This window comes from Camellia sinensis, chromosome 8 (assembly GCF_055761805.1).
Source record: "Camellia sinensis isolate YWXY chromosome 8, ASM5576180v1, whole genome shotgun sequence".
Taxonomy (NCBI): Eukaryota; Viridiplantae; Streptophyta; class Magnoliopsida; order Ericales; family Theaceae; genus Camellia; species Camellia sinensis.
In genome coordinates, this window is record NC_138968.1 from 7,960,830 (window position 1) to 7,981,931 (window position 21,102).

The 21,102-nt window shown below is 35.2% G+C and overlaps 2 protein-coding genes and 2 pseudogenes across 5 annotated transcripts; 2 read left to right on the forward strand and 2 right to left on the reverse strand.

Moving 5' to 3' along the window:
• Window positions 1–22: 22 nt before the first annotated feature.
• LOC114300557 (uncharacterized) lies at window positions 23–1,899 on the reverse strand. 2 transcript variants are annotated; one of them, XM_028245449.2, is made up of 4 exons: window positions 1,662–1,899; window positions 1,503–1,569; window positions 488–574; window positions 23–319 (listed from the first exon to the last, which is right to left on the reverse strand). In XM_028245449.2, the coding sequence occupies exons 1-4, from the start codon at window positions 1,821–1,823 to the stop codon at window positions 255–257; spliced, it is 381 nt and encodes a 126-aa protein (XP_028101250.1). In that variant the 5' UTR covers window positions 1,824–1,899; the 3' UTR covers window positions 23–254. The 2 variants fall into 2 exon arrangements, with proteins under 2 accessions (XP_028101250.1, XP_082740751.1); XM_082884625.1 differs by having other exon boundaries at window positions 1,503–1,563; window positions 1,662–1,879.
• Window positions 1,900–4,650: 2,751 nt separating this feature from the next.
• LOC145797468 (ERAD-associated E3 ubiquitin-protein ligase HRD1B-like) lies at window positions 4,651–10,543 on the forward strand (annotated as a pseudogene). Its single transcript, XR_014339011.1, has 8 exons — window positions 4,651–4,663; window positions 4,769–4,823; window positions 4,911–5,087; window positions 6,277–6,426; window positions 6,522–6,720; window positions 7,616–7,772; window positions 9,437–9,713; window positions 10,478–10,543. The product of XR_014339011.1 is annotated as an ERAD-associated E3 ubiquitin-protein ligase HRD1B-like (transcript).
• Window positions 10,544–10,952: 409 nt separating this feature from the next.
• LOC114270495 (uncharacterized) lies at window positions 10,953–17,082 on the forward strand (annotated as a pseudogene). The gene is made up of 8 exons (XR_014339012.1): window positions 10,953–11,249; window positions 11,459–11,554; window positions 12,502–12,612; window positions 12,692–13,001; window positions 14,720–14,810; window positions 15,125–15,458; window positions 15,532–15,680; window positions 16,242–17,082. The product of XR_014339012.1 is annotated as an uncharacterized LOC114270495 (transcript).
• A 519-nt stretch (window positions 17,083–17,601) lies between these two features.
• On the reverse strand, window positions 17,602–20,194 carry LOC114300645 (NADH dehydrogenase [ubiquinone] iron-sulfur protein 6, mitochondrial). The gene is made up of 3 exons (XM_082884626.1): window positions 19,772–20,194; window positions 18,117–18,201; window positions 17,602–17,959 (listed from the first exon to the last, which is right to left on the reverse strand). The coding sequence occupies exons 1-3, from the start codon at window positions 19,958–19,960 to the stop codon at window positions 17,841–17,843; spliced, it is 393 nt and encodes a 130-aa protein (XP_082740752.1). The 5' UTR covers window positions 19,961–20,194; the 3' UTR covers window positions 17,602–17,840.
• Window positions 20,195–21,102: the final 908 nt, after the last annotated feature.

The following is a 21,102-nucleotide window of genomic DNA, read 5'->3' on the forward strand; positions in this document are numbered from 1 at the left end:
ATCTCCACGAAGAACACATCGCTGGACAAACTATTCGGCATTTAATAATTGTCAGATAATCCACTTTTAGAGAGAGATGCTCCCAACAATAAAACATATCTCATGTGATTAACAAACATCTAGCACCAAAAAAATTACAACCAATATAGAGTTCTACAATGATTTAGACCAATATGGGTCAGACTGCAAGACACCTTTGTCAATCTTAGGTAATCCTTCACAGTTTTGTTGGATGCCTGCAGTTTCCTCACCATTTATTCCATCATGGCATCGGCTGGAGTCTCTGAAGCTGCCTTATTTGATTTTCGTTCGTTCTTACCTGCACGTTAAGATGTATAACCTCAAATTGCAATGTTCCATAATAAAATCAAGACAACAGAAAAAATGTAGTCTACAATGAATAACCTCTTCCTTTTTTCTTTTTTTTTTTCCTTCTTCTTTTGCATAGGGAAGAAGGAAGCAAAACTGTGTACACAAATGAACTTGCCTTTTTTCTTTGATTGTTTGACTTTAAGCTTGAGACTCTTCTTTAAGTGAAATTGGGGGTGATGTTTATCGGAATCCAGGGATGTGCCTAATTCACAGAAGAAAAAAAATTAGCATCACGTAACACATATGGCAGCCACAAGCTCAGTGTGGTTAGAGTTCCTCTCTGATTCAAGAGATTGAACACAAATCATATCATAAGCAGTTTCTTAACATGCGCCTTAAGCATGACACAAAAAACTTATGCTATATCCCTCGCCATTAAACTGAACAAGCATCCAGCCCTGCACCTAAGCAAGTCCCCTCTCCAAGGTGGTTAGGTGCTCCTCACTGTATCAAGTGGAATACAAAGTGAAGACCATAGCAGGTGAACGAGAATGGTGTGATAGTATTTTCCAGTGCTTAACATCATCAAAAATGGACTTATCAGTACCAAAAATTCAAGGATACTAGAGAATTCAAACTAACAAGCTATACCACATCAAATATGAAAGTGAGCCAGAACTACTCCAAAAATGGCATCCAGTTTACCACAAGTGCATTTATCATGCATTGTTTAATGAATTCAAGGATGACAACTTGTACATTATGCAATCACTCATTTAGTTTAACACAATGTTCGTGTGCAGTTTATTTTCTACAATCACTCGTCCAGTTTACCACTTTTGCAAATATAATATCAGGCATGTAGTCTTCCCTTACCACAAGTGCAGGGTTAATGAATTGGATTATTACAGCTTTTTACATTATTATTACGACAATAACGAGAAGAATATGCATGGAATTTAGGACAAGTAACCAAAAATAATGAGATGGGTGTGTAGTAGTATTTTCCACTGCTTAACAATAGGTGTAATTATTGCACCTATCCAACCCACATGTGGATGCACCATACCATACATCTTTTCCATTCATCAGTTATTTGCAGCACCCATGTAGAACACCAAAATCCAATCACACAAGTTCATGATAGACACAAACACAGAGACAGAGACAGAGAGAGAGAGGAGCGGTACCTTCAGCAACAGCCATCTCAACATCTTGCATTGTGACAAGGCCCTTCCCCATAGCATCTTTCTGTTCCTGTTCCACAATCATCATCATCATCCTCATCAATTAAAAATATAATCAAACTCTGCTCTACGAAGAGAGAGAGAGAGAGAGAGAGAACTGACTCTGCGCCATTTCTTGAATAGCTTGCGCTTGCGCTTACCGGAGATGGAGAGAGGTTGGGGCTTACGCTTGAGCTTACCGGTGAAAGGTTCCCCACTTGTCGCTCTTTTCCTCTCTGCTATCGCTGCTCTCCTTCTCTTCTGTACTACGTTGAATTTCGCCATCTCTCTTGCTCTTTCCTCTCCTAAACCCTAATCTCATGGACTTATCTCTCCATATATATGATAGTTTTTTTTTTTATTAGTATTTATTTTGAGGGGTTTGACAAGTTAGATTTTAGTTTTTTTTTTTTTTTTTAGTTAAAATTTACCCAAAAAATAATAATAATAAAATAAATTAAAATAATTAATCAAATAAAATATCATATGAAATTTATAATTATTTTATTTTTTTTTCTTATAAATATCCCATCTAATTACAAAAAAAAAATCAATTATTTTATCAAATATAAAAATTTTATCCCACTAAAATAATAAAATAACTTTCCAAACATCAAAGTCGGTTGCTATTGGCATGTATGTTTCTGATTCACCGATTTCTATGTAGGACCAGACGGTTTTTATGGCAATTTTTATCAATTTTCTTTAGAATGGATATTGTTTATTATTGAGATCTGTATTAAAAAAATTCTTTAAAAATGGTGAAAATTTTAAAAATAATAATAAAAAAAAATTAATAAACATTAAAATGTGTTGTATCTTTATTTTATTTTTTAAATGTTTTTATGCTCCAACAACATTTGTCAATAATACTCCCAACATAATTTATTGGGACTTTTCCCATATTAAGTCAATTTACTATTTTAATTTTCAAACTAGGCCTAGTTTGGACGGAATTTTCAAATTAGGCTAAAGCACTATTACAAATCACATTTTTACTGTTTGGAGCCGAAAATGTGATGAATAATGAAAGCGCTATTAGAAACTACGCTTTTAATTAAGAAAGCGTGGTTACAAACCACGCTTTTAACATAATTTTTTTTTTAAAAAAACGTGATTAGAAAGCACGCTTTTAAGCAAAAAAAAATTTCTACAGAAAATGTGATTCTAAACCATGCTTTTACTGTGCTTATAATTAAATTTTGTTTTCTGAAAAAAACGTGGTTCTAAACCACACTTTTATTGTGTAGAATTATTTTCTTAAGAAAACTTTTAATATATATTAAAATATGATCAAAACAAGACTTGAGTTCTTTGTAGATCAAATGATAGTGCAATTGTTATGCCTTGGCAAAAGTGCGGGTTCAATCTACACCAACTCTTTTTTTTTTTTTTTTTCACTCTATACTTTATATATTTATTATATAATTTTTTTTATCAAAAAAAGTAAAACATTTGTTTGGTTAACTAAAAAATTTTTCTATAAAATACAATTTTTTTCAAAATGTCAACATAATTGTTTAAAAAGTATTCAGTGTATTTGTTTTGAGTTTTTTAGATTTAGTTATTTGAAAGCTGAATTTTTCGATTTTCGTATTTTTTTTTTGTTTTTAGTGAATATTTTTAAAATTTTAAACATTTTTTTTTACTTTTTTAGATACACCTTAGTTAGATGTATCTAAAAAGTAAAAAATTTGTGAAAAAATATTTTAAAAAATTAATAAATACATAAAAATACAAAAAATGTACTGAAAAAATATTTTTGTATTTTTACTATTTTTTCAGCAAAATGTACTCAAAAAATGTACAACTCTATAAGCTATTTGATACAAACGCGGCAGGCTTCGGTTTCTCTCTTCTTCTCATTCGAGTAAGTCTTTGTCGTCACTTTACTTTTTAGTTTACTTGTCAATTTGATCACCAAAATTGGATTTTTCCTGATTAGAGAGGACGTATTGTCAAATATGGTTATATTTTGCATATACAATGTGAAGCTAAAGTTAACACTAATATATACAATACAAGTAAACTAGGTGGGATTGAGTGAATGAAATATCACATATCAGGATTTCACCCCTTTTGTTGCTTTTTAATACAATTTCCTTTACTCGTCAAAACAAGAAAAAACAATCCATATTATGGTTGGAATGGCTATATAGACTATATTACTATTAATGTTTATATTGGCACATCACACAATGCTCTGAACATAAAAGACTTTATGTGAGTTTGTGTGCGCATGCATGTGTGTATATATATATATATGTGTATGTATCTGTTTTTAATCTCACTTGTATTGTATAATGCTAAATAATATCTACAACAAAAAGTGTTTTAACTAGCGCTGGGCATGTAATGGAACCATAATGATGCAATACCAGCTATGAGCTAACTTGTGGACAAGTTTATTGGTGTTGAAACAAAATAATTATTTTGGTTTTCATGATCTGAAGTAGTTGATGGGATCACAGTTTATGCCATTTCAGAAATAACAAAAACTATAGATGTGAAGCACATTATATTGGCTTTATAACATTCATTGAGAATCTTTATAATATTTACATAAAAAAAAAAGAAAGTGTGTTAACTACAGCTAGGCATGTCATGAAACCATAATGATACAATACTAGCTATGAGCTAACTTGTGCACTAGTTTATTTGTGTTGAAACAAAATAATTATTTTAGTTTTCATGATCCGAAGTAATTGATGGGATCACAGTTTTCCCATTTCAGAAATAATGAAAACTACAAATGTAAAGCAGATTATATCCCTATGATATTTGCTGTGTAACATTCATTGAACATATCTATTATGATATATATGCAACACAACTTACTCTTTTCAGTCCATCAAACATTTTGTATGTAGACATTCAGTTGACCATGGTTTTAACCACCTCATGGCTCTTGGTAATAGTTGACCTGGACCTAATATGGATTATTATTTAATAAAAATGCTTATAATGCTGAAAACAAAAAAGGCACATTGTTGATAATTTCACACTCAATGATGCATGCATATACATAATGCTATATCCCAGTTTTATTTTTTTTCTTTTTCCTCTTCGTTGTTTTTTTATGGCATGGCATTGTAATTTGTGCATGGTGCACATGGGTAGCACTGGTAAAAGGAAGCAATATATTTATATTTATGTAGTACAGGTATACATGCTTATAAGGATTTTGAAGTTCATATTTTATTGAAGTTTTTCATTTTTATTTTTGGTAGGTTCATTTACAGAACCTACTTGTTTAATTTTTACGTTTCAGTATTTGTTCCAAATGTACACCTGGGTAAATTCTTTGGAGTCATGTTTTTTATAGGTGGTTCTGATACCTATCTATTATTATTTTTTGTTAATGTATATCAGGTATAGGATACTGGCAACAACAACAGTGTCAACATTTGTAAAATATGTTTTCTACGTCAGCGACATGCTTATGGAAGGACAATGGGAAAAAAAGGCAGTCTACACCTTTTACTTGGAACTTGTCAGGGACTTGCTGCACTTGTCTATGTATCTGTGCTTCTTTCTTGTGATTTTCGTGTAAGTAATTTATCTGACTTTGGTTGTCTGCGTGGATGTGTTTGTATATGCATATGATGCTCAATGGATACCTACAACACGTACCCTTAACGTGGGTGTTGAGTGGTTGTTTGAATGTTTGTATCTATTTGCCTTGCTAGATACGTGTGCATGCGTATCTACATGCCATGTCTATGTATGATGTGATATCCACAATGATGCTATAGGACTTCTTATTTTCAATATGTAACATAGTTACCTTGTGATTTTGAACCTAAAAATCTTGCTTTGTAACCTTGGGCTGTTAAGGCCTTTGCTTATATGACTAATATCAAGGTTATAATTATCACTTCCTTAACGGAATATGGTGAGTTGTTAACTCGTATCTTGGTTTCTCTTTCTTGCTTCTTCTTCTTCTTCTTCTTCTTCTTCTTTTCTTTAAAAAAAAGTATGTTGCATTATTAAAAAATCTGATGAACAAGCTTCATTAATTCATATCTTTATTAAAAGTATGTTGCATTATTATCACTTCCTTAACTGAATATGGTGACTTATTAACTCGTATCTTGGTTTCTCTTTCTTGTTTTCATTCTTCTTCTTCTTCTTTTCTTCTCTCTTCTTTTCTTTTTCTTTTGAAAAAGTATGTTGCATTATTAAAAAATCTGATGAACAAGCTTCAGTGCTAACCTCGTTATGTTTGCCACACCTTTGGAGGTGGATCGGTTGTGAAGCAGATCTTTAATTTTGCATCTGCTAGCAAATTGGCATCTTGTTTATCCTAGAAGTGAGTGCCTTTGCTTCTAGTGAGCACACCAACAAGAATACTATTGTCATAAGGATTTCTAGATATCTAGTAAAGCTCCATATATGTATATATATTTTAAAAGTGCGTTTTTGAAAAACTCTTGACCATGTTTAAATACATTACTGACATGGTTATGTAGCCCCTTCCCCCCCTTCCCCCCTTCTCTGTTTCCTGATTAAAAATAACAATTTATCACAATGTTTGCTTTCCTTTCTCACCGCTGACAGTCCTGAGAAATTTCTGTCTGCGCTCTTTTACCATGAAATGACTATTTTTTAACAATGTTTCTTTTCCACTTCTTTTTTTTTCCTCCCTTCTATTGGGTCATGTCCCATTTAGGAGGTTTTTTATTAGTTTTTCTATTCCACCCATGGAATGATGTTTACTTGTGTTGTATTTCCCCAGGAACTATTGTGTGCCTCTGCACTTGATTCGGGAGCTCCATGAGACATTTCGTAACTTTAAGGTTCGGGTTAATGATTACATTCGTTATCGAAAGATCACTTCAAATATGAATGATCGTTTTCCAGATACAACGCCTGAAGAGCTCAATGCGTGAGTTGTCCCCTTGATTCAGTACATTGAACGTATGTCTTCTTATTAAATACTCTGATGTATAGTAACATGATTTGTTACTGATGCTCATGCAGAAGTGATGCAACCTGCATCATTTGTCGTGAGGAGATGACTACAGCCAAGAGACTAAAAGTTGTGGCCATCTGTTTCATGTGCACTGCCTCCGGTCATGGTTAGAGCGACAACACACATGTCCTACTTGCAGAGCCCTTGTTTCACCACCTGAAAATGGGACTAGTACTTCTGGATCACGGGCAGATGCTCACCAACAAGGTAATCATATCTTTTGTTTTTTGTTTATGTTGAACAGCCCTTGATACTTGTCCATAGTAATGAACTCAATTTTGTTGATTGAAAATTGTGAAACTTGATATTTGACCTTAGCTGAGAACTTCAATTTGAGGGGTTTGCAATAAATAAAATAAATAAATAAAACTAAATAAAAAACTGCGCAATATGGTCCCTCCAAATTACTTTTGTCATGTTCTCATTAAATAAAAGTTTCTACATCGCTTATCAGAGTCATGTAAAACATGTCCAAATATTCTATGGGATTCCTTTCCAACTGACCAAAGTATTCAGCATTATGTATGGCAGCTTCCTTAAAGAAAACAGAAAAAGAAAATAAGCTATATAGCAATCAGTAATGTGCAAATTGTACGGATGCAGTAAGATTTATGTTAATATACACTTTTTTCGTTTATTTATTTAAATGTTTTGCTCTTACATTTTTAAGCTTAGTATCATCCACAACAACAGACACAGGCAGCAGATAGTCGCATGGCTTTGCTTATTTCTTGCTAGCAGAAACATCAATGTGATTAGATGGTATTTTGTGATCTTAGATCCCTTAGTTTTTGTGGAAATGTAAAATTTTCTTCCATCTAAATGATATTGCATACTGAGGTGTTATTGGTCATTCTAAAATAATCCAGCTATATCTTTATTTTTTGGGCATAGTTTAATTCTTAAGCTTGATTATGGTATGTGCCATAGTTTGTTTGTTTTTTTTTTTTTTTTTTTTTTGAGCTAGGTATGTGCCATAGTTTGATCACACTTTCTGTACGTGCAACTTAAGAAGAGGCTCATATAATGGTTTTGAGATAAATTGATGAATCTAGCTTCATGTATGTTGAAAATGGTGGCTAACTCTTTTAGTTGGGTTCAGGAACAGGCACAGCAAGTACACCTTCTCAGAATCCAACTGGAGATGATGTAGCAAATAACACTATCAGCCAGCATCAGACCAGACTCCAAGCTGCTGCTGCCGCGGCCTCAATATATGAGAGATCTTTTGTTTATCCTTCAGCAAATACATTAGTGTGGTATACAATTCTTTTCGCTGTTATACTGATGTCTTTTACTTCCTGATGCATTTACATTGTTGCTACTCCCATTGCCATTATTGTTGGTCTTGTCCTGCAAATGAAAAAAAAAAAGAAAAAAGTGCATTACATGGGGCTTTTGCCTACTAAAGTTCAAAAAGTTGGTAGGCATCCTTTATTTGATATGATGCTTCAACTCATCAAAATACTTGATTATTCCTTCTTTTTTGACATTTTTTTTTCTTAATTAACTATACTCATCTGAGATTTTTTAATATAAGTTATCTCGGCCAGCAAGCCAGAGTTCTAATGGAGAGGAGAGGAGTCTTGGCATGTCCTGCAACTCAATGCAAGCCCTAGGGCAATCAAGCGCCCCAAGTTTAAGAGGCCGGGGACTCTGTTGTCCTCTATCCTGAACCTGAGTAGAATCAATCACTTGTCTTTCCCATTACCTTCCTTAGCATATATGCTTCAACAATTATTCATCAATAAGGTATCTATATCACATTAAAAAAACTCCCAATCATGGATCGAAATTTTGTTTCGGTTAGCTTGGAAACAAAATCATCTTGGAAACACAAGGGGAATGACAAGAATTTTGGAAATGTATGAAAATGTTTGGAATAAAAAACTAAAACCCATATAAATGTTAATACATTCTCAACTATTAAATAATTGAACATGTTGAGGTATATGAATATTTGATTAACAAAATGTTTAAAAACTTAATTAGGAAAGGGGATTTGCCATTGCAAGAAAATTGTGAATTTCTAGTTGTAGTAGTGATAGAAAAAGAAAAGAAAGAAAAAATACCAGTGTCAGTGACAGTCTTTATTAAAAAATGTACTTTGCAATTACAAATATAGAGAATAGGTGACTTAATCATGCTTGTTTTATCTCTCTCTCTCTCTCTCTCTCTCTCTCTCTCTCTCTCTCTCTCTCTCTCTCTTGTTTTTCTTTCAAATTTCACAGATTCTTTAATATTCTATTCTCATAGCTTGTTTTCTATAGGTTTGAGAGAGAGAAAGCAAGAGAACATTCTATCTAAGCTTCTTTCCTGTGCATTAGCTTTCCCCCATCGTTGATGGTTCAGTGACTAAGGGGTCAGACCAGTTTTCAATGGGTTACTCATTTTGGGAGTGAGAATTTTGTCTAGGATTGGTTTGCCTAATACACTTGCATTCTTGATACGTGGATGGAGTAGCACTTCTTTTCTTTTCTGGATTTTTGGATCTAGGTGGGTTGCAAGGAACTACTTCTGTTACATAAATTTTGGCCAGTTGTTCCACAGAGTGCTGCTTACTCTTGCTCCATGTCAGCATGGGTTAAAACAGATGAAAACTCATGATTCTGGTGGGGTACAAAATCTGTCACTTAAAGGAGTAATGTGACTAACAATGCAATAATTTGACATGATTTGCCAAGATCTTTGGTTTTTATGTTTTGGTTCCTTTTCTTCACTGTTATATATATGGATGAACCACTTATTGGTGCAAGTTGTGAACACTTCAATAAAGATTTTGAAAAATCCACAAATGCTACATTTCATAGCTATGGCCTGTGGTGAGACATGTGTCTGGTATTCGTAACTGTTTTACACTACAAAACAGTCATTATGTATAACACAAAAGCATGAGGTTAACAAAATTATTCTTTGAGTGCAGGTCCCCTGGATATGCTTTACTTCCCCAAGCACAGAGGCCACTGGCAGACACTATTAACACGGACTCTAGTGGAGAACAATCTTCGACTAGTCAATCGCAACAGCATCCAATTGAAATCCCTGGTGGGCCTGCCAACTTGCCCTTTCCTCACTCTGGTTTTGTCGATTTTCTTGCTCCTGGTACAGATGTGAACTATGGAGAGAGATTTGGCAGCAATCTAAATACACCAGACTCTCAATTAGAGGCCCAGGAAAAAATTCTTCAGAACCAGATTAAGGTATGGTACATTATGTGCTGATCTTGTATCATTTGCCCTCTATTACGAAATGATTCATCCTATATCTCTTTTATGTTTTTATCCTCTATTCGATTGCTTTGACATCATGATTTATTCCTAGAGTTTCCGTAATCACCGTTTGCTTAGCTCAGGATTTTATAACCTCCCTCTATATCACTAATCGATTACCTGTTACTCGTGAAAAAATGAATTGGTTACTTGTTCCCTGTATAATTTATTGGTGAGACATTTCCTATTTTTGTGCTGTGTTGGATAATAAATTCTGGGGTTTTCTGGTTTGTGAATGTATGTATAAAAGCATCTATGTTTCCATGCATTATACATATATATGGAGAGAGGGAGGGAGGGAGGTTTTCTATTTTTTATATGTGACATGTACCTATCACTTTCCTTTCTTCTTTTTATTTTTATTTTTAATTTAAATAATTGAAATGTACCTACCAACTTTTTCTTTGTTAGTGACAATGTGAAAACTGACAACTTGGAGTGGAAATATTTTGTGGCAACTGACCAGACTTGTTGAATATAAAATCTACAAATAAATTCAACTTGGTTTAAGATATGAATGAATTATTTTGCTGCCATAACAGTTGAACGAGGAAGTGGATATGTTTTCTCAAGAATATGAGTTGATGCATGGTCTTTTTTGTTTTTCCTCTAATTTTTCCCTTTACATGATTGTTTTACCTACTGAATTTTATTTAATTTATTATCTGATGAATTACTTCTTGGGAAAATGGTAGCCCAACTGCACCAGATCTGCCTTGCAAAACATTACTGTGTTATCTGCTTAAAGATGGACTCCATCATCGATGAGCCCTGCCCTGCACCACACTCTCCTGAAAGCCCACTGTAACAAGAAAGGATATAATGGTAACAAGAAAGGACATGATGGATTCTTGTCTCAGCTGTCAATTCACCTATAGCGTGCCGTCAAAATATAAATCCAAATCCACTATCTCCACCTGTAGCCAAAGGCCATCCTTTGCATCAAGCACAACAAGAATTCCCAATTCACATGATCATGTCTTTTCAATATCCAACTTACAGTGCCCTGTTTCGCCACTTCTCAATTTAGAGTCAAACACATTTATTGACCACAGTAACTGCATTCAAGATTTGTCTACCTCAACAAAAGTATTCTGAGAATCTGAAACCACCACATTCAACACCTGTTTTCAATCTAGAAATCGACACCTTTGCCCACGACTTATATGCATGCAACAACAGCAACACCATGCTTATGCCGAAGGACCTTTCAGCTTCTCTCCCTTCTCTTCTCCTTCTTCTTCTTCTTCTTCTTCTTCTTCTTCTTCTTCACCTCCTCAGCCTCAAGCAGCAGCAGCAGCAGCTTCGGAATCTCCTCCCAAGTCTCAAGCACCGGCTGGGAATGCCGAACCTCCACGGGTTCGCAACGATAACCCACAAACTACGTCTGCTGGCTTTGATCCTGAGGCGCTAGAAAGGGGTGCAAAAGCGCTGCGTCAGATTACCAGCTCTACCCATGCCAAAAAGGTTTGCAATTTTTGGTTATTCCTCTTGTTTTTCGTTATTAGTGTGTTTTGTGAAGAAAATCCATGGTGGGTTTTGGAAGTTCAGCTTCTGTTTTGTTAATGGTCTTTTTTTTTCCCATTCTCTTCTCCTAGTGTCAATGTAGAATGAATTGATTGAGGTTGGATTGGATGAATGATTTTCATTACATTGTTGTGTTGATGCTGGTTTAGGTGTTCGAGGTAATGAAAGAGCAAGAGGAGACGAGGCTGACAGAATTGACCACAAAAGGAGCAGAATTTAAAGCTATGCAAGCTGAAGCTGAAACTGTATGATTGCCATTTCTCTATCAATTTTTTATTGAATTCTCTGCAGTTCGCTAATGCATAGTACCCAGTGAGAAATAAAATGAAAAGGGAAGTAACTTGATCCGCCTTACTTTCATGTAATTGTGAAACTGATAAGCTGACTCCTTTACATTGGTTCTATTGGTACTAAATTATCTACTCCCCATACCAGCTTGGGTTACTAAGGGATATTCAGAGGAGAGGAGATTGATGAATCAATCCCATTTGGCAATCCTCAAAAGCATAGACATTACATAGAGAGTGGTGGCAAGAATGGTTGGTTGGACCTCTGTAGCTCATCAAATTAGTCTTTCCAACAGCCCAAACATTACCCAATTGACTAAAAACTGGCTCAGAGGAAACAAACTTAGCTATCACTCTCAGGAGCTCTAGTGTCCACAAGGCAAAGACTGACATTATCGTTCTCAATTTGATCCGTTACTAGGTTTGAGAAAATATTCTTTGTTTTTTATTCAGGAAGGAAGAATTTTTTTTCAAAATGTTTGATAGATGATTGCTAGTTTAGTGCCTTTGTTTAATGGACTAAATGCATGCACAATAATGAGGTCTTAGCAAGTGATTGTATCTTGTACTATTAGTTGGCCATAGGGACAATGAGATTTAAGCCTGGTCCTATACCTTGTTGAATTCTTCTCTTGTAGTCAAAGCTTCATTAACTTTTGCACTCAATGGCATGTTTCCTTATTGACCTCTCTAGGACGCACTTGGACTTGCCCTGGTAAACTAGGACCTACAACCATGGTAGATTCAATAGCATTACTTAGAGATACATCTTGGTAGTTCTAACAGACAAAAAGCAAATCTCTATGGCAAGTGTTTACTTGACCTACTATTTGTGCAGCAGATGCCTCTTGTGTACACATGCATATGAATGTTTACTGTTTCATTGTGAACTGGCTGTTTGACAGGAGAGACAAAAGGTAATTTATGAAGAACAGAAAAAGTAGGTTCAGCAACAGGCACAAATAAAATCCCAAATGGCTCGCTATGAGGATGAATTGGCAAGGAAGAGAATGCAGGTTTGTATACTTACATTTGATTCAGTTTATGCCAGAGGTTATTACAATGAAGGATGTAACTGTTCCTTGTATTTATCAGGCAGAAAATGAGCATCACAGAGCAAGAAATCAAGAGCTTGTAAAAATGCAAGAAGAATCAGCCATTAGGCAAGAGCAGGCCAGACGAGCAACTGAAGAACAGATTCAGGCGCAGCACCGGCAAACAGAGAGGGAGAAAGCTGAGATTGAACGTGAAACAGTAAGGGTAAAGGCTATGGCAGAAGCAGAAGGAAGAGCCCATGAAGCAAAGCTTGGTGAAGAGGTCAACAGACGCATGTTAGTAGAGCGCGGAAATGCAGAGAGGGAGAAATGGGTTGCTGCCATAAATACAGCTTTTGATCATATTGGAGGTATTTCATTTTAACATACATGGCTGCCTACTGCCTAGAACCAACATGATATGCATCTCCGGGGTCATCAACACAAACAAAACTCTAATGCCCGTTTTGGATATTAACCTGTGCATGCTCCTAGGTAATCTTCTTGATTTATGAGCTAAGCCCATTTAAGATTGCTGAGTCATAATCAAACTGTGAAACTTGTGCCATAGCATATATCAGTAGGTTGTGGATTGGGGTCACTAAACAAAGGCTTGTGTACCATTTTAATTGGCATAGGCATTCCACTCTATCAAGGGTTATATGTGCAGTTAAATTAAATAAATTTATTTATTGTTCTAGAGCACCCCTTGTCAATGTAGGTATTCTCCTCCCCCAAGCATTTCCATTAATAGTGATCATACTTCTCTTCTGTACGATTGCATCTACTGATTTTCTTATCAAATCTTAATTTGTGTTCAATCGGTGCTACTCCTAACATTTCACAAATGTATTCATTTCTAATTTTATTTTTCTAGTCTTGCCACACATTCATTTTAGCATTTATTTTATTTTGTTTCTTAGTTGTGTAATATTTTGTCTCATAAAGCATTTTTTCTTACAACGGTTCTATCAAATCATCCTATTATTTTTGTTGTTATCCAACAATCGCATAATATGCTTGAAGCATCCCTCCACATGAGCTAACCTAATATAATTTTATGGGTAATAAAACCACATTCTCCAACCTCTCCATACTAATCAAACCTAGATAATGAAATTGTTCACTCTTTGATATCTCTTGGTTTTCAATCTTTACATTGCCACTATAACAACATTGCTTGTAGAGTTGTGGAAGCTTGATGTAGCTAAACCTTTTGGCATGAGAATTGTTTCAGTTTTGATTAAATGAGAAATATATCAAATATTGGTATCTTTTTTCTTCTTCTTTTTCCCCCTTTTCTTTTGTTCCCTTTTTTCAGTCCATTGTTGATAACCCGCAACAGGGGGATGGCCCTCCCCCTGCCTATAGGTGGTCCTTGTCAGCTTCAATTTTTAGCGCTCACATTTTCTTTTCTTGTTGTGGTTATACTTTAGCATATCTAATCTTAGTGACTTCCCTGAGGTTCATACCCTCTTGCTTTGTTTCTTTTTGTGTGTTTGCATGTGCATATTTGTATAAATAAATGCATAAGTTTATTGGACACTGTTATGTTCTACAATTGATTCTTCAAATACATGAGAATATCAACCGATGACAAAAAACTTGACATTATACGGTGATTTAAATGATACTTTTGCTTTTCTTCTTCCTTGAATAACTTTTTACATACAGTTGGGAAATAAATTAAAGCCGTTTTTAAAATTAATTTTCATCATAATTATGAATGGGATGTAAATTATGATTTTTACTTCTTTAGTAGTATGTTTGCATTCTGTGCTTAGATATCTATTATTTTATTTTTTATCACGTTGTTACCATGCCAACTGTTGTTGTTCTTAGTAAAGCCAAGATGTCCAGATTCAAGCAAATCTAGGGTGTGAAATTGATGTAGTTGTTGACATATTCGGTTTAGTTACATGAAGCAGACTTGGGAAGATTCTTTTGGTTGATAATTTGATCAAAAGAAATAAATTCTCTATTGAAATGCCCAAAAATTCTACTCTGTTGTGACTTCTTCATTTGGTTATTGATGTAAATTTGTGTTTAAAAGAGCTTTGCTTGATGGGGATTTATTTGTGTTTTGCAGGTGGTTTGCATGCCATATTAACTGATCAAAATAAGCTGGTTGTGGCTGTCGGTGGAGTGACAGCTCTTGCAGCAGGGATCTACACAACAAGGTATTGGAGTCTATAATCAAAAAGAATGTTTTACATTTTTTTTTCCTGGCTGAATCCACTTGAGGAAGTGAAGTATCTCATGTACATTCGGTATTAATTCCAGTTAATATTATTTAAATGTATTATTTTTCATGAACTCAAATGCAATGTCCTGCTACTAGAAGTGTACTTGTCTTTGTCCTGAACGTAACAATCATTGTGTTATTATTAAAATGATATCAATGATAATGATGGTGGTGGTACTAAGATGATTTTTATTTCCCCGTGTCCATATTCAATGATATACTCATTCAAATTTGTCCTTTACAATGCAGAGAAGGTGCAAGAGTGCTTTGGAGCTATGTGGACAGAATATGAGGACAACCATCATTGATCAGAGAGTCCTCCAGAGGGAAATACCCTTGGTCAGGATTGTTTTCTCGTGGTATGAGCACTCTATCACATAAAACTGATAAAGTCTCTTCCTTCAAAACTGGGAATGGCTTTGGTGATGTTATCTTAAACCCTTCTCTTCAAAAACGAATTCAGCAGCTAGCTCGTGCAACTGCGAATACAAAATCCCATCAAGCACCATTTCGGAACATGCTCTTCTATGGTCCTACTGGAACAGGGAAAACAATGGCTGCTAGAGAGATGGCAGACAAATCTGTATCTGCTCTCTCTCTCGCAAACTTTAATTGGTGTAAATGTTCTCTGTTAATTGCATGATATATGCTTTCAGGGGCTAGATTATGCATTAATGACTAGTGGAGACGTTGCGCCACTGGGTCCACAGGCTGTTACCAAGATACACCGATTGTTTGATTGGGCCAAGAAGTCAAATAAAGGTTTATTGCTTTTCATTGATGAAGCGGATGCATTTTTGTGCGAGTAAGTGATGTTTGCATTTCGAATAATGTTCCATGTAGAGGTGTGATAGAAATATAGGCCTTGTTTGATTTGTGTTTTGAGATATTATTTCAAAAATAATTTTCTTGAGAGAGTTTAGAAAATTTAAAATTTTGTTTGGCTGTAGATTTTGAAAACAGTTTTTGAGTTTTGGAGTTCGGGATTATTTGATATTTTTTTGTAGTTGAATAGACGGGTGTGAGAAAAAGTGATTGAGAATGATAGAGGAGAAAGAAAAAGTGATTGATTGATGTATAGTAAAGAGAAAAGTGATTTTGGAATTTTTTTTCTACAAATTTTCAACCTAACGGAGTTTTACTGGGCATAATACGGTCAAAAGCAAAAGCTGTTTGATTATCCTTGGCATAATATAGTTTTCCTTGGAAATTTATTTGTTATCTATCCACTTCGTAAAATGATGCCTAATTTGGTTTTGGACTTGATCATACTTTTATGTGATATTCTGGACATCAGCATTTTCCAATTTGATTTTTATGACAAAACCTAACAATGAGCATACGGTTTCTTAACCAAAATTTTCAGGCGAAATAAAACCTACATGAGTGAAGCTCAAAGGAGTGCACTCAATGCCCTCCTTTTCCGTACTGGTGACCAGTCCAAGGATATAGTCCTTGCTCTAGCTACAAACCGCCCTGGCGATCTTGATTCAGCAGTGGCAGATCGTATTGATGAAGTCCTTGAGTTCCCTTTGCCTGGTGAGGGCGAACGATTCAAGCTGCTGAAGCTCTATTTGAACAAGTACATAGGTCAGGCGGGGGCAAGAAAACCAGGCTTATTTTCCAATCTGTTCCGGAAACAACAGCAGAAAATAGAGATAAAGGGCTTGACCGATGATATTCTGAAGGAAGCTGCAGCTAAGACTGAAGGATTCTCAGGAAGAGAAATAGCAAAGCTGATGGCAAGTGTTCAAGCTGCTGTTTATGGGAGCGAGAACTGTGTGCTCGATCCAAACTTGTTCCGTGAAGTAGTAGATTACAAAGTTGCAGAGCATCAACAAAGAAAGAAACTGGCTGCTGCTGACGAAAAGTAGTTCCTGATGGGAGTGTTTTTAAACGCTAGCATACAAAATTGTCTTTTGCTAATTGGGTAAGAATGAGTTGGTATCTGCTTATTTTGTCAGTCTTGGGTCATTTTTATTTTTTGGTTAACTTCTTGTCATCATTATTTGCCCCATCTACTGGGGAGTTTTGGTATGTCAACCATAGTTTACATTCAATCTTTCTGTTGACTATTCATAAGTTATATATTATACATTTGCGGTGCCACTTGCCCCTATTGGCACCCTATTGTTCTTCACTCGTTGGGGTTCTCCCATTGAGCTAACTTTTTTTATGAATGGAGACTTCACCACACAGATTTGGGATTCCCTGTTGTTCTTCACTTGTTGGGGTTCTCCCATTGAGCTAATTTTTTTTATGAATGGAGTTTTCACCACACACAGATTTGGGATTCTATACATGTACAATGAGTGCTTGTGCACACATGTTGGCTTGTCTGGTGATATAATTTATCATAGTTCAAGTTCATTACAATTTGGAACCTCGTAACCAAAGGTGTTGACTGATTTGGCTGTTTGTAAGGTTTCAGGTTTCTCTATTCCAAAAGTTCATGGTAATTTGACTTCTTTTTTTTTACTTTTTTTTTGGTGATAATTTTCATGGTAACTTGACTAATGATAAAAGCAGAATCTTGTGTGACAAAATGTGTGTTGATTCAGGTTGTCTTCTGGTAATGTTAATTCCATTCCCATGACACTTGTGTGGGGTCATTAGAAAACAAATTACAATATATAAATAAACTGTTATGGAAGAATTTCTGACCTCATGACATTGCTCAAAATGCAAACGTCACAGCAAGCAAAGGTAATCAATCACACAATTCCTTGTAGATAAAGCATAACAAAGGTAGTTTGATGTAAATTTAGATCCGGAAAACAATAAGAATAGTCATACCAAATTCTTATTCTGCTGACAACAAAAGCATGCAAGCATTATAGGTACAAAGATTTATTGAAACTACAGTGTAAAACACAATGTGAAGAAATTTCAACATTAACCTTGTGATTATCCCCCACAAGCCCGTCATGGCTGATTATCCTTGCAGAATTTATTTTCAGACTCATTAGTGGTGATGGTGGCCATGGTCTTGAACATAGCGTAAACCACAATACTTGCAGATAGCTGGCTCATCCTTATCAAGGCAAATAAACTCAATTGGATGCCCAAGCGCAGGATTGCTGTCTGCAACCAGAAATTAGCATGAACTGAGGAGACATTTTCATAAATACAAAAATAAAAACCCCAGACAAAAATGACTCGGTTATTCATATAATCCACCCGGTTACTTTTTTACCAGAACTATTACAAAAGAGAGTTCACACTCAGAAAATAAACTAACCTCCTTCGCAAGCAACAATTCTGGCCTCAACCTTGATGGGTGGAACTTCATTGATCAACTCCATGGGAGATTTCTTGCTTGTATCCTGTCAACAATTATAAAGAAAACATGTATATATTCTGGCAATAACGTATGATTGTCTCAAAAACGAAAATATCCAAAGTGAGAGAAAAAGAAAATAAAAATTAAAGAGAGAGAGAGAGAGAGAGAGAGTAGGTATTGATTCTATTGAAATGTATATTGATTCAACTCCATCTAAAGGCAAAGTTAATGGCAGTAACGATTGCTGACCTTCATCATGGAATCAGAATCAAAAGAAACTTCAATAGAAGATTCACAAACTCAAGCTTTCTATGGAGAACCAAAATTTTTGATTGTTGTTGTTAGCCTTGTTTTGGGTTGTTTCCCCTTGGCTTTGTATTTGGCTGTGCTTTTTTGTCCCCGTGGGGTTTGTTTTGAGCATCATTGTATATCCTTTTTCTTTTTGGCAATAAAATTTTGCTTGCTTAGAGAGAGAGAGCGAGAGAGAGACGGAAAGACAACAAATTAACGTTCAAAATCATATGCAATGCACATCCAACAAAAGGAATTTCATCTATGTGTAGAACAAAATGTTAAACATGTGGGATACAAAATGGTTAAGATTACAATTTCCAGCATGCCAAGAAGCTCTGGTTAGAAAGAGAGAAAAGAGAATCCATTAGAACATTATTTAAGCTCTAATTTGGTTTGGATGATAGAAGATGACTCAAAAGTTTCAAACAAAAATGGCTTAGGTCATACAAGCCTATGTAATGACCATCAGGGGTGCTGGTAACTTGGATAATGTACCTGATTTCCACACGGAAGAGCAGGGTTCACCACTTGGGGGGTGTGCTCTTCAGAGCTGCACTGTACTCCTGTCGCTAGACTCTGCCTCCTGCTATGAGGGTGTGGGTGAGGTTCATTGTTAGCTGGTGGTGGGTCCCTTCCTTCGGGTTGGGTTAAATTTGGTCGTCAATCGGCTACTCTGGGGCCAGGGCCTACAGATGCTATAATGTCTCCACGGAGCGTCTTTTTTTTCCAATTAAAAAAAAAAATACAAGCCTATGTAATTGCCAACTACTTGTTTCCAAAGGAGAAAAATATATGTACAAAAGTTTCATAATAAAAGTAATTGTTACCAAAAAACAAAAGAAAAAAGAAGTAATGAATTCCTCCTAGAAAAGGTTAGTTATGAATATCCACCTTGTGAAATTTGAATTCATTCCATCTGTAAATATCAAATTGTCAAAAACAAAAGTTTTAATCAATGCAAAATAAAACAAAGGGTGTCGACCAGTGCAGGTCTTGTTTCACTGGAATAGACTTGTTAATTCTCTTCCAATTCCTCTTAAATTCTTCAGATGGCATAGTTGTTCTTAATTTTTTATTATTATTTTAATTTTTTACCTCTAGTGAATTAGGGATACAAGGAAGAAAAGAGAAGATTAATCAAAACAACGAAAAACGAAAGAGAACAAGGCCAATTTGAATCTAAAACCTAACACCCAGAAATCCACACAACAGTGAATAGCTAAAAAAGTGAAAATAGATCTGATAATAAAAGATTAGGGATGAAGAAAATCTACAATTCGAGGAGATAAATGATTGGAGAATGAAATAGGAAGGAATACCTGCATCCATTTGGCAGTGTGGGAGGTGATAACTTCACTGCTAACGAAGCTGCTGGTGGCGGTGGCGGCGGCGGCGGTGGTGGTGAGAGTTCTCGAGTTTGAAGCGAAATTGGAGGTTGATGGAGTTAGGAGGGTTCTCATCAGATTCGACGCCATTTTGTACCCCACTTTTCTTCCGTATGTTGCCATATCGCCCTAGGCCCCAGGGAGAGACACAAAGAAAGTGATGCGCAGGGAGATATATAAAAAATGATGGTGGATGATTCGAATTAAAGACTTCAACTTGAAGGGGGGATATTATGGGTCGGGTCATATGGATCCAAACCTGTGACCAATCAGACCTTGGTTGCTTCCCAAATTTTTAGACCAGAATTGATACACATCCAATTTTCTTTTGGTTGGACGGTAATGGGTGTTCACAATAATTTATCTCACCTTAATTAATTTTTTAATTATTAATTAAAATAAATTTTGAACATAATTAAAAATTATTAATTAATTTATTAATAAAAAGAATCATTTGTTATAAAATAAAAATTTTCATAATTATATATGAGATGTAATTTTCATAATTATATATGAGATGTAATTTTCATTTCGATAAAGGAAAATGTCTCGTAGCTCAAATTTTGTGGCTCAAAAGTGGCTCAAATGGCCAAAACGACGTCGTTTTGGCCATTTTTATGTTGTTCTGTACTCAAAACGACGTCGTTTTGGCCATTTGAGCCACAAAATTTGAGTTACGTAGCATTGTCGTTCAATAAAATCAACATAATAATTCTTCATTTCTGAAAAACAAATAATGGGAAGAGATGAAGAAACTATACCTTCTCCTTACACAAAGACTCTCTCTTTCTCTCTCTCGAGACTCTGTTGAGACAGTCTCATTTTTTTCTTTCTTTCTTTCTTTTTTTTTTTTTTTAACCAGGCTCACTTTTCTCTCTCTCTCTCTCTCAAAGCGTTTCAAAGTCTCAAGTCACACTGAACTGCCTACCCATCTGTCTCTTATATAAAACTCACACACAATTCACACACACACTCTCTCTCCCTCACATATACATTTTCTCTCTCTAAAACAGAATCTGTCTGTATATGTGTTGTTAGATGTAGTGAGAGAAAAATGAATATACAATCAATAAATGCCTTAATCAACAACATCAAAAACTTACCTTTATTCACTGGCCCTTCCAAATCCGAGCCCACCCCATTACTCACCGTGCTTTGCTTCATCACCGTCAAATCCACCGAACCCATCCCAAATTTTCAAAAATTCAAAGTTTTTGGAAACAATCACAACAAAAATTCGTGGATACTAGAGAATTCAAACTAAC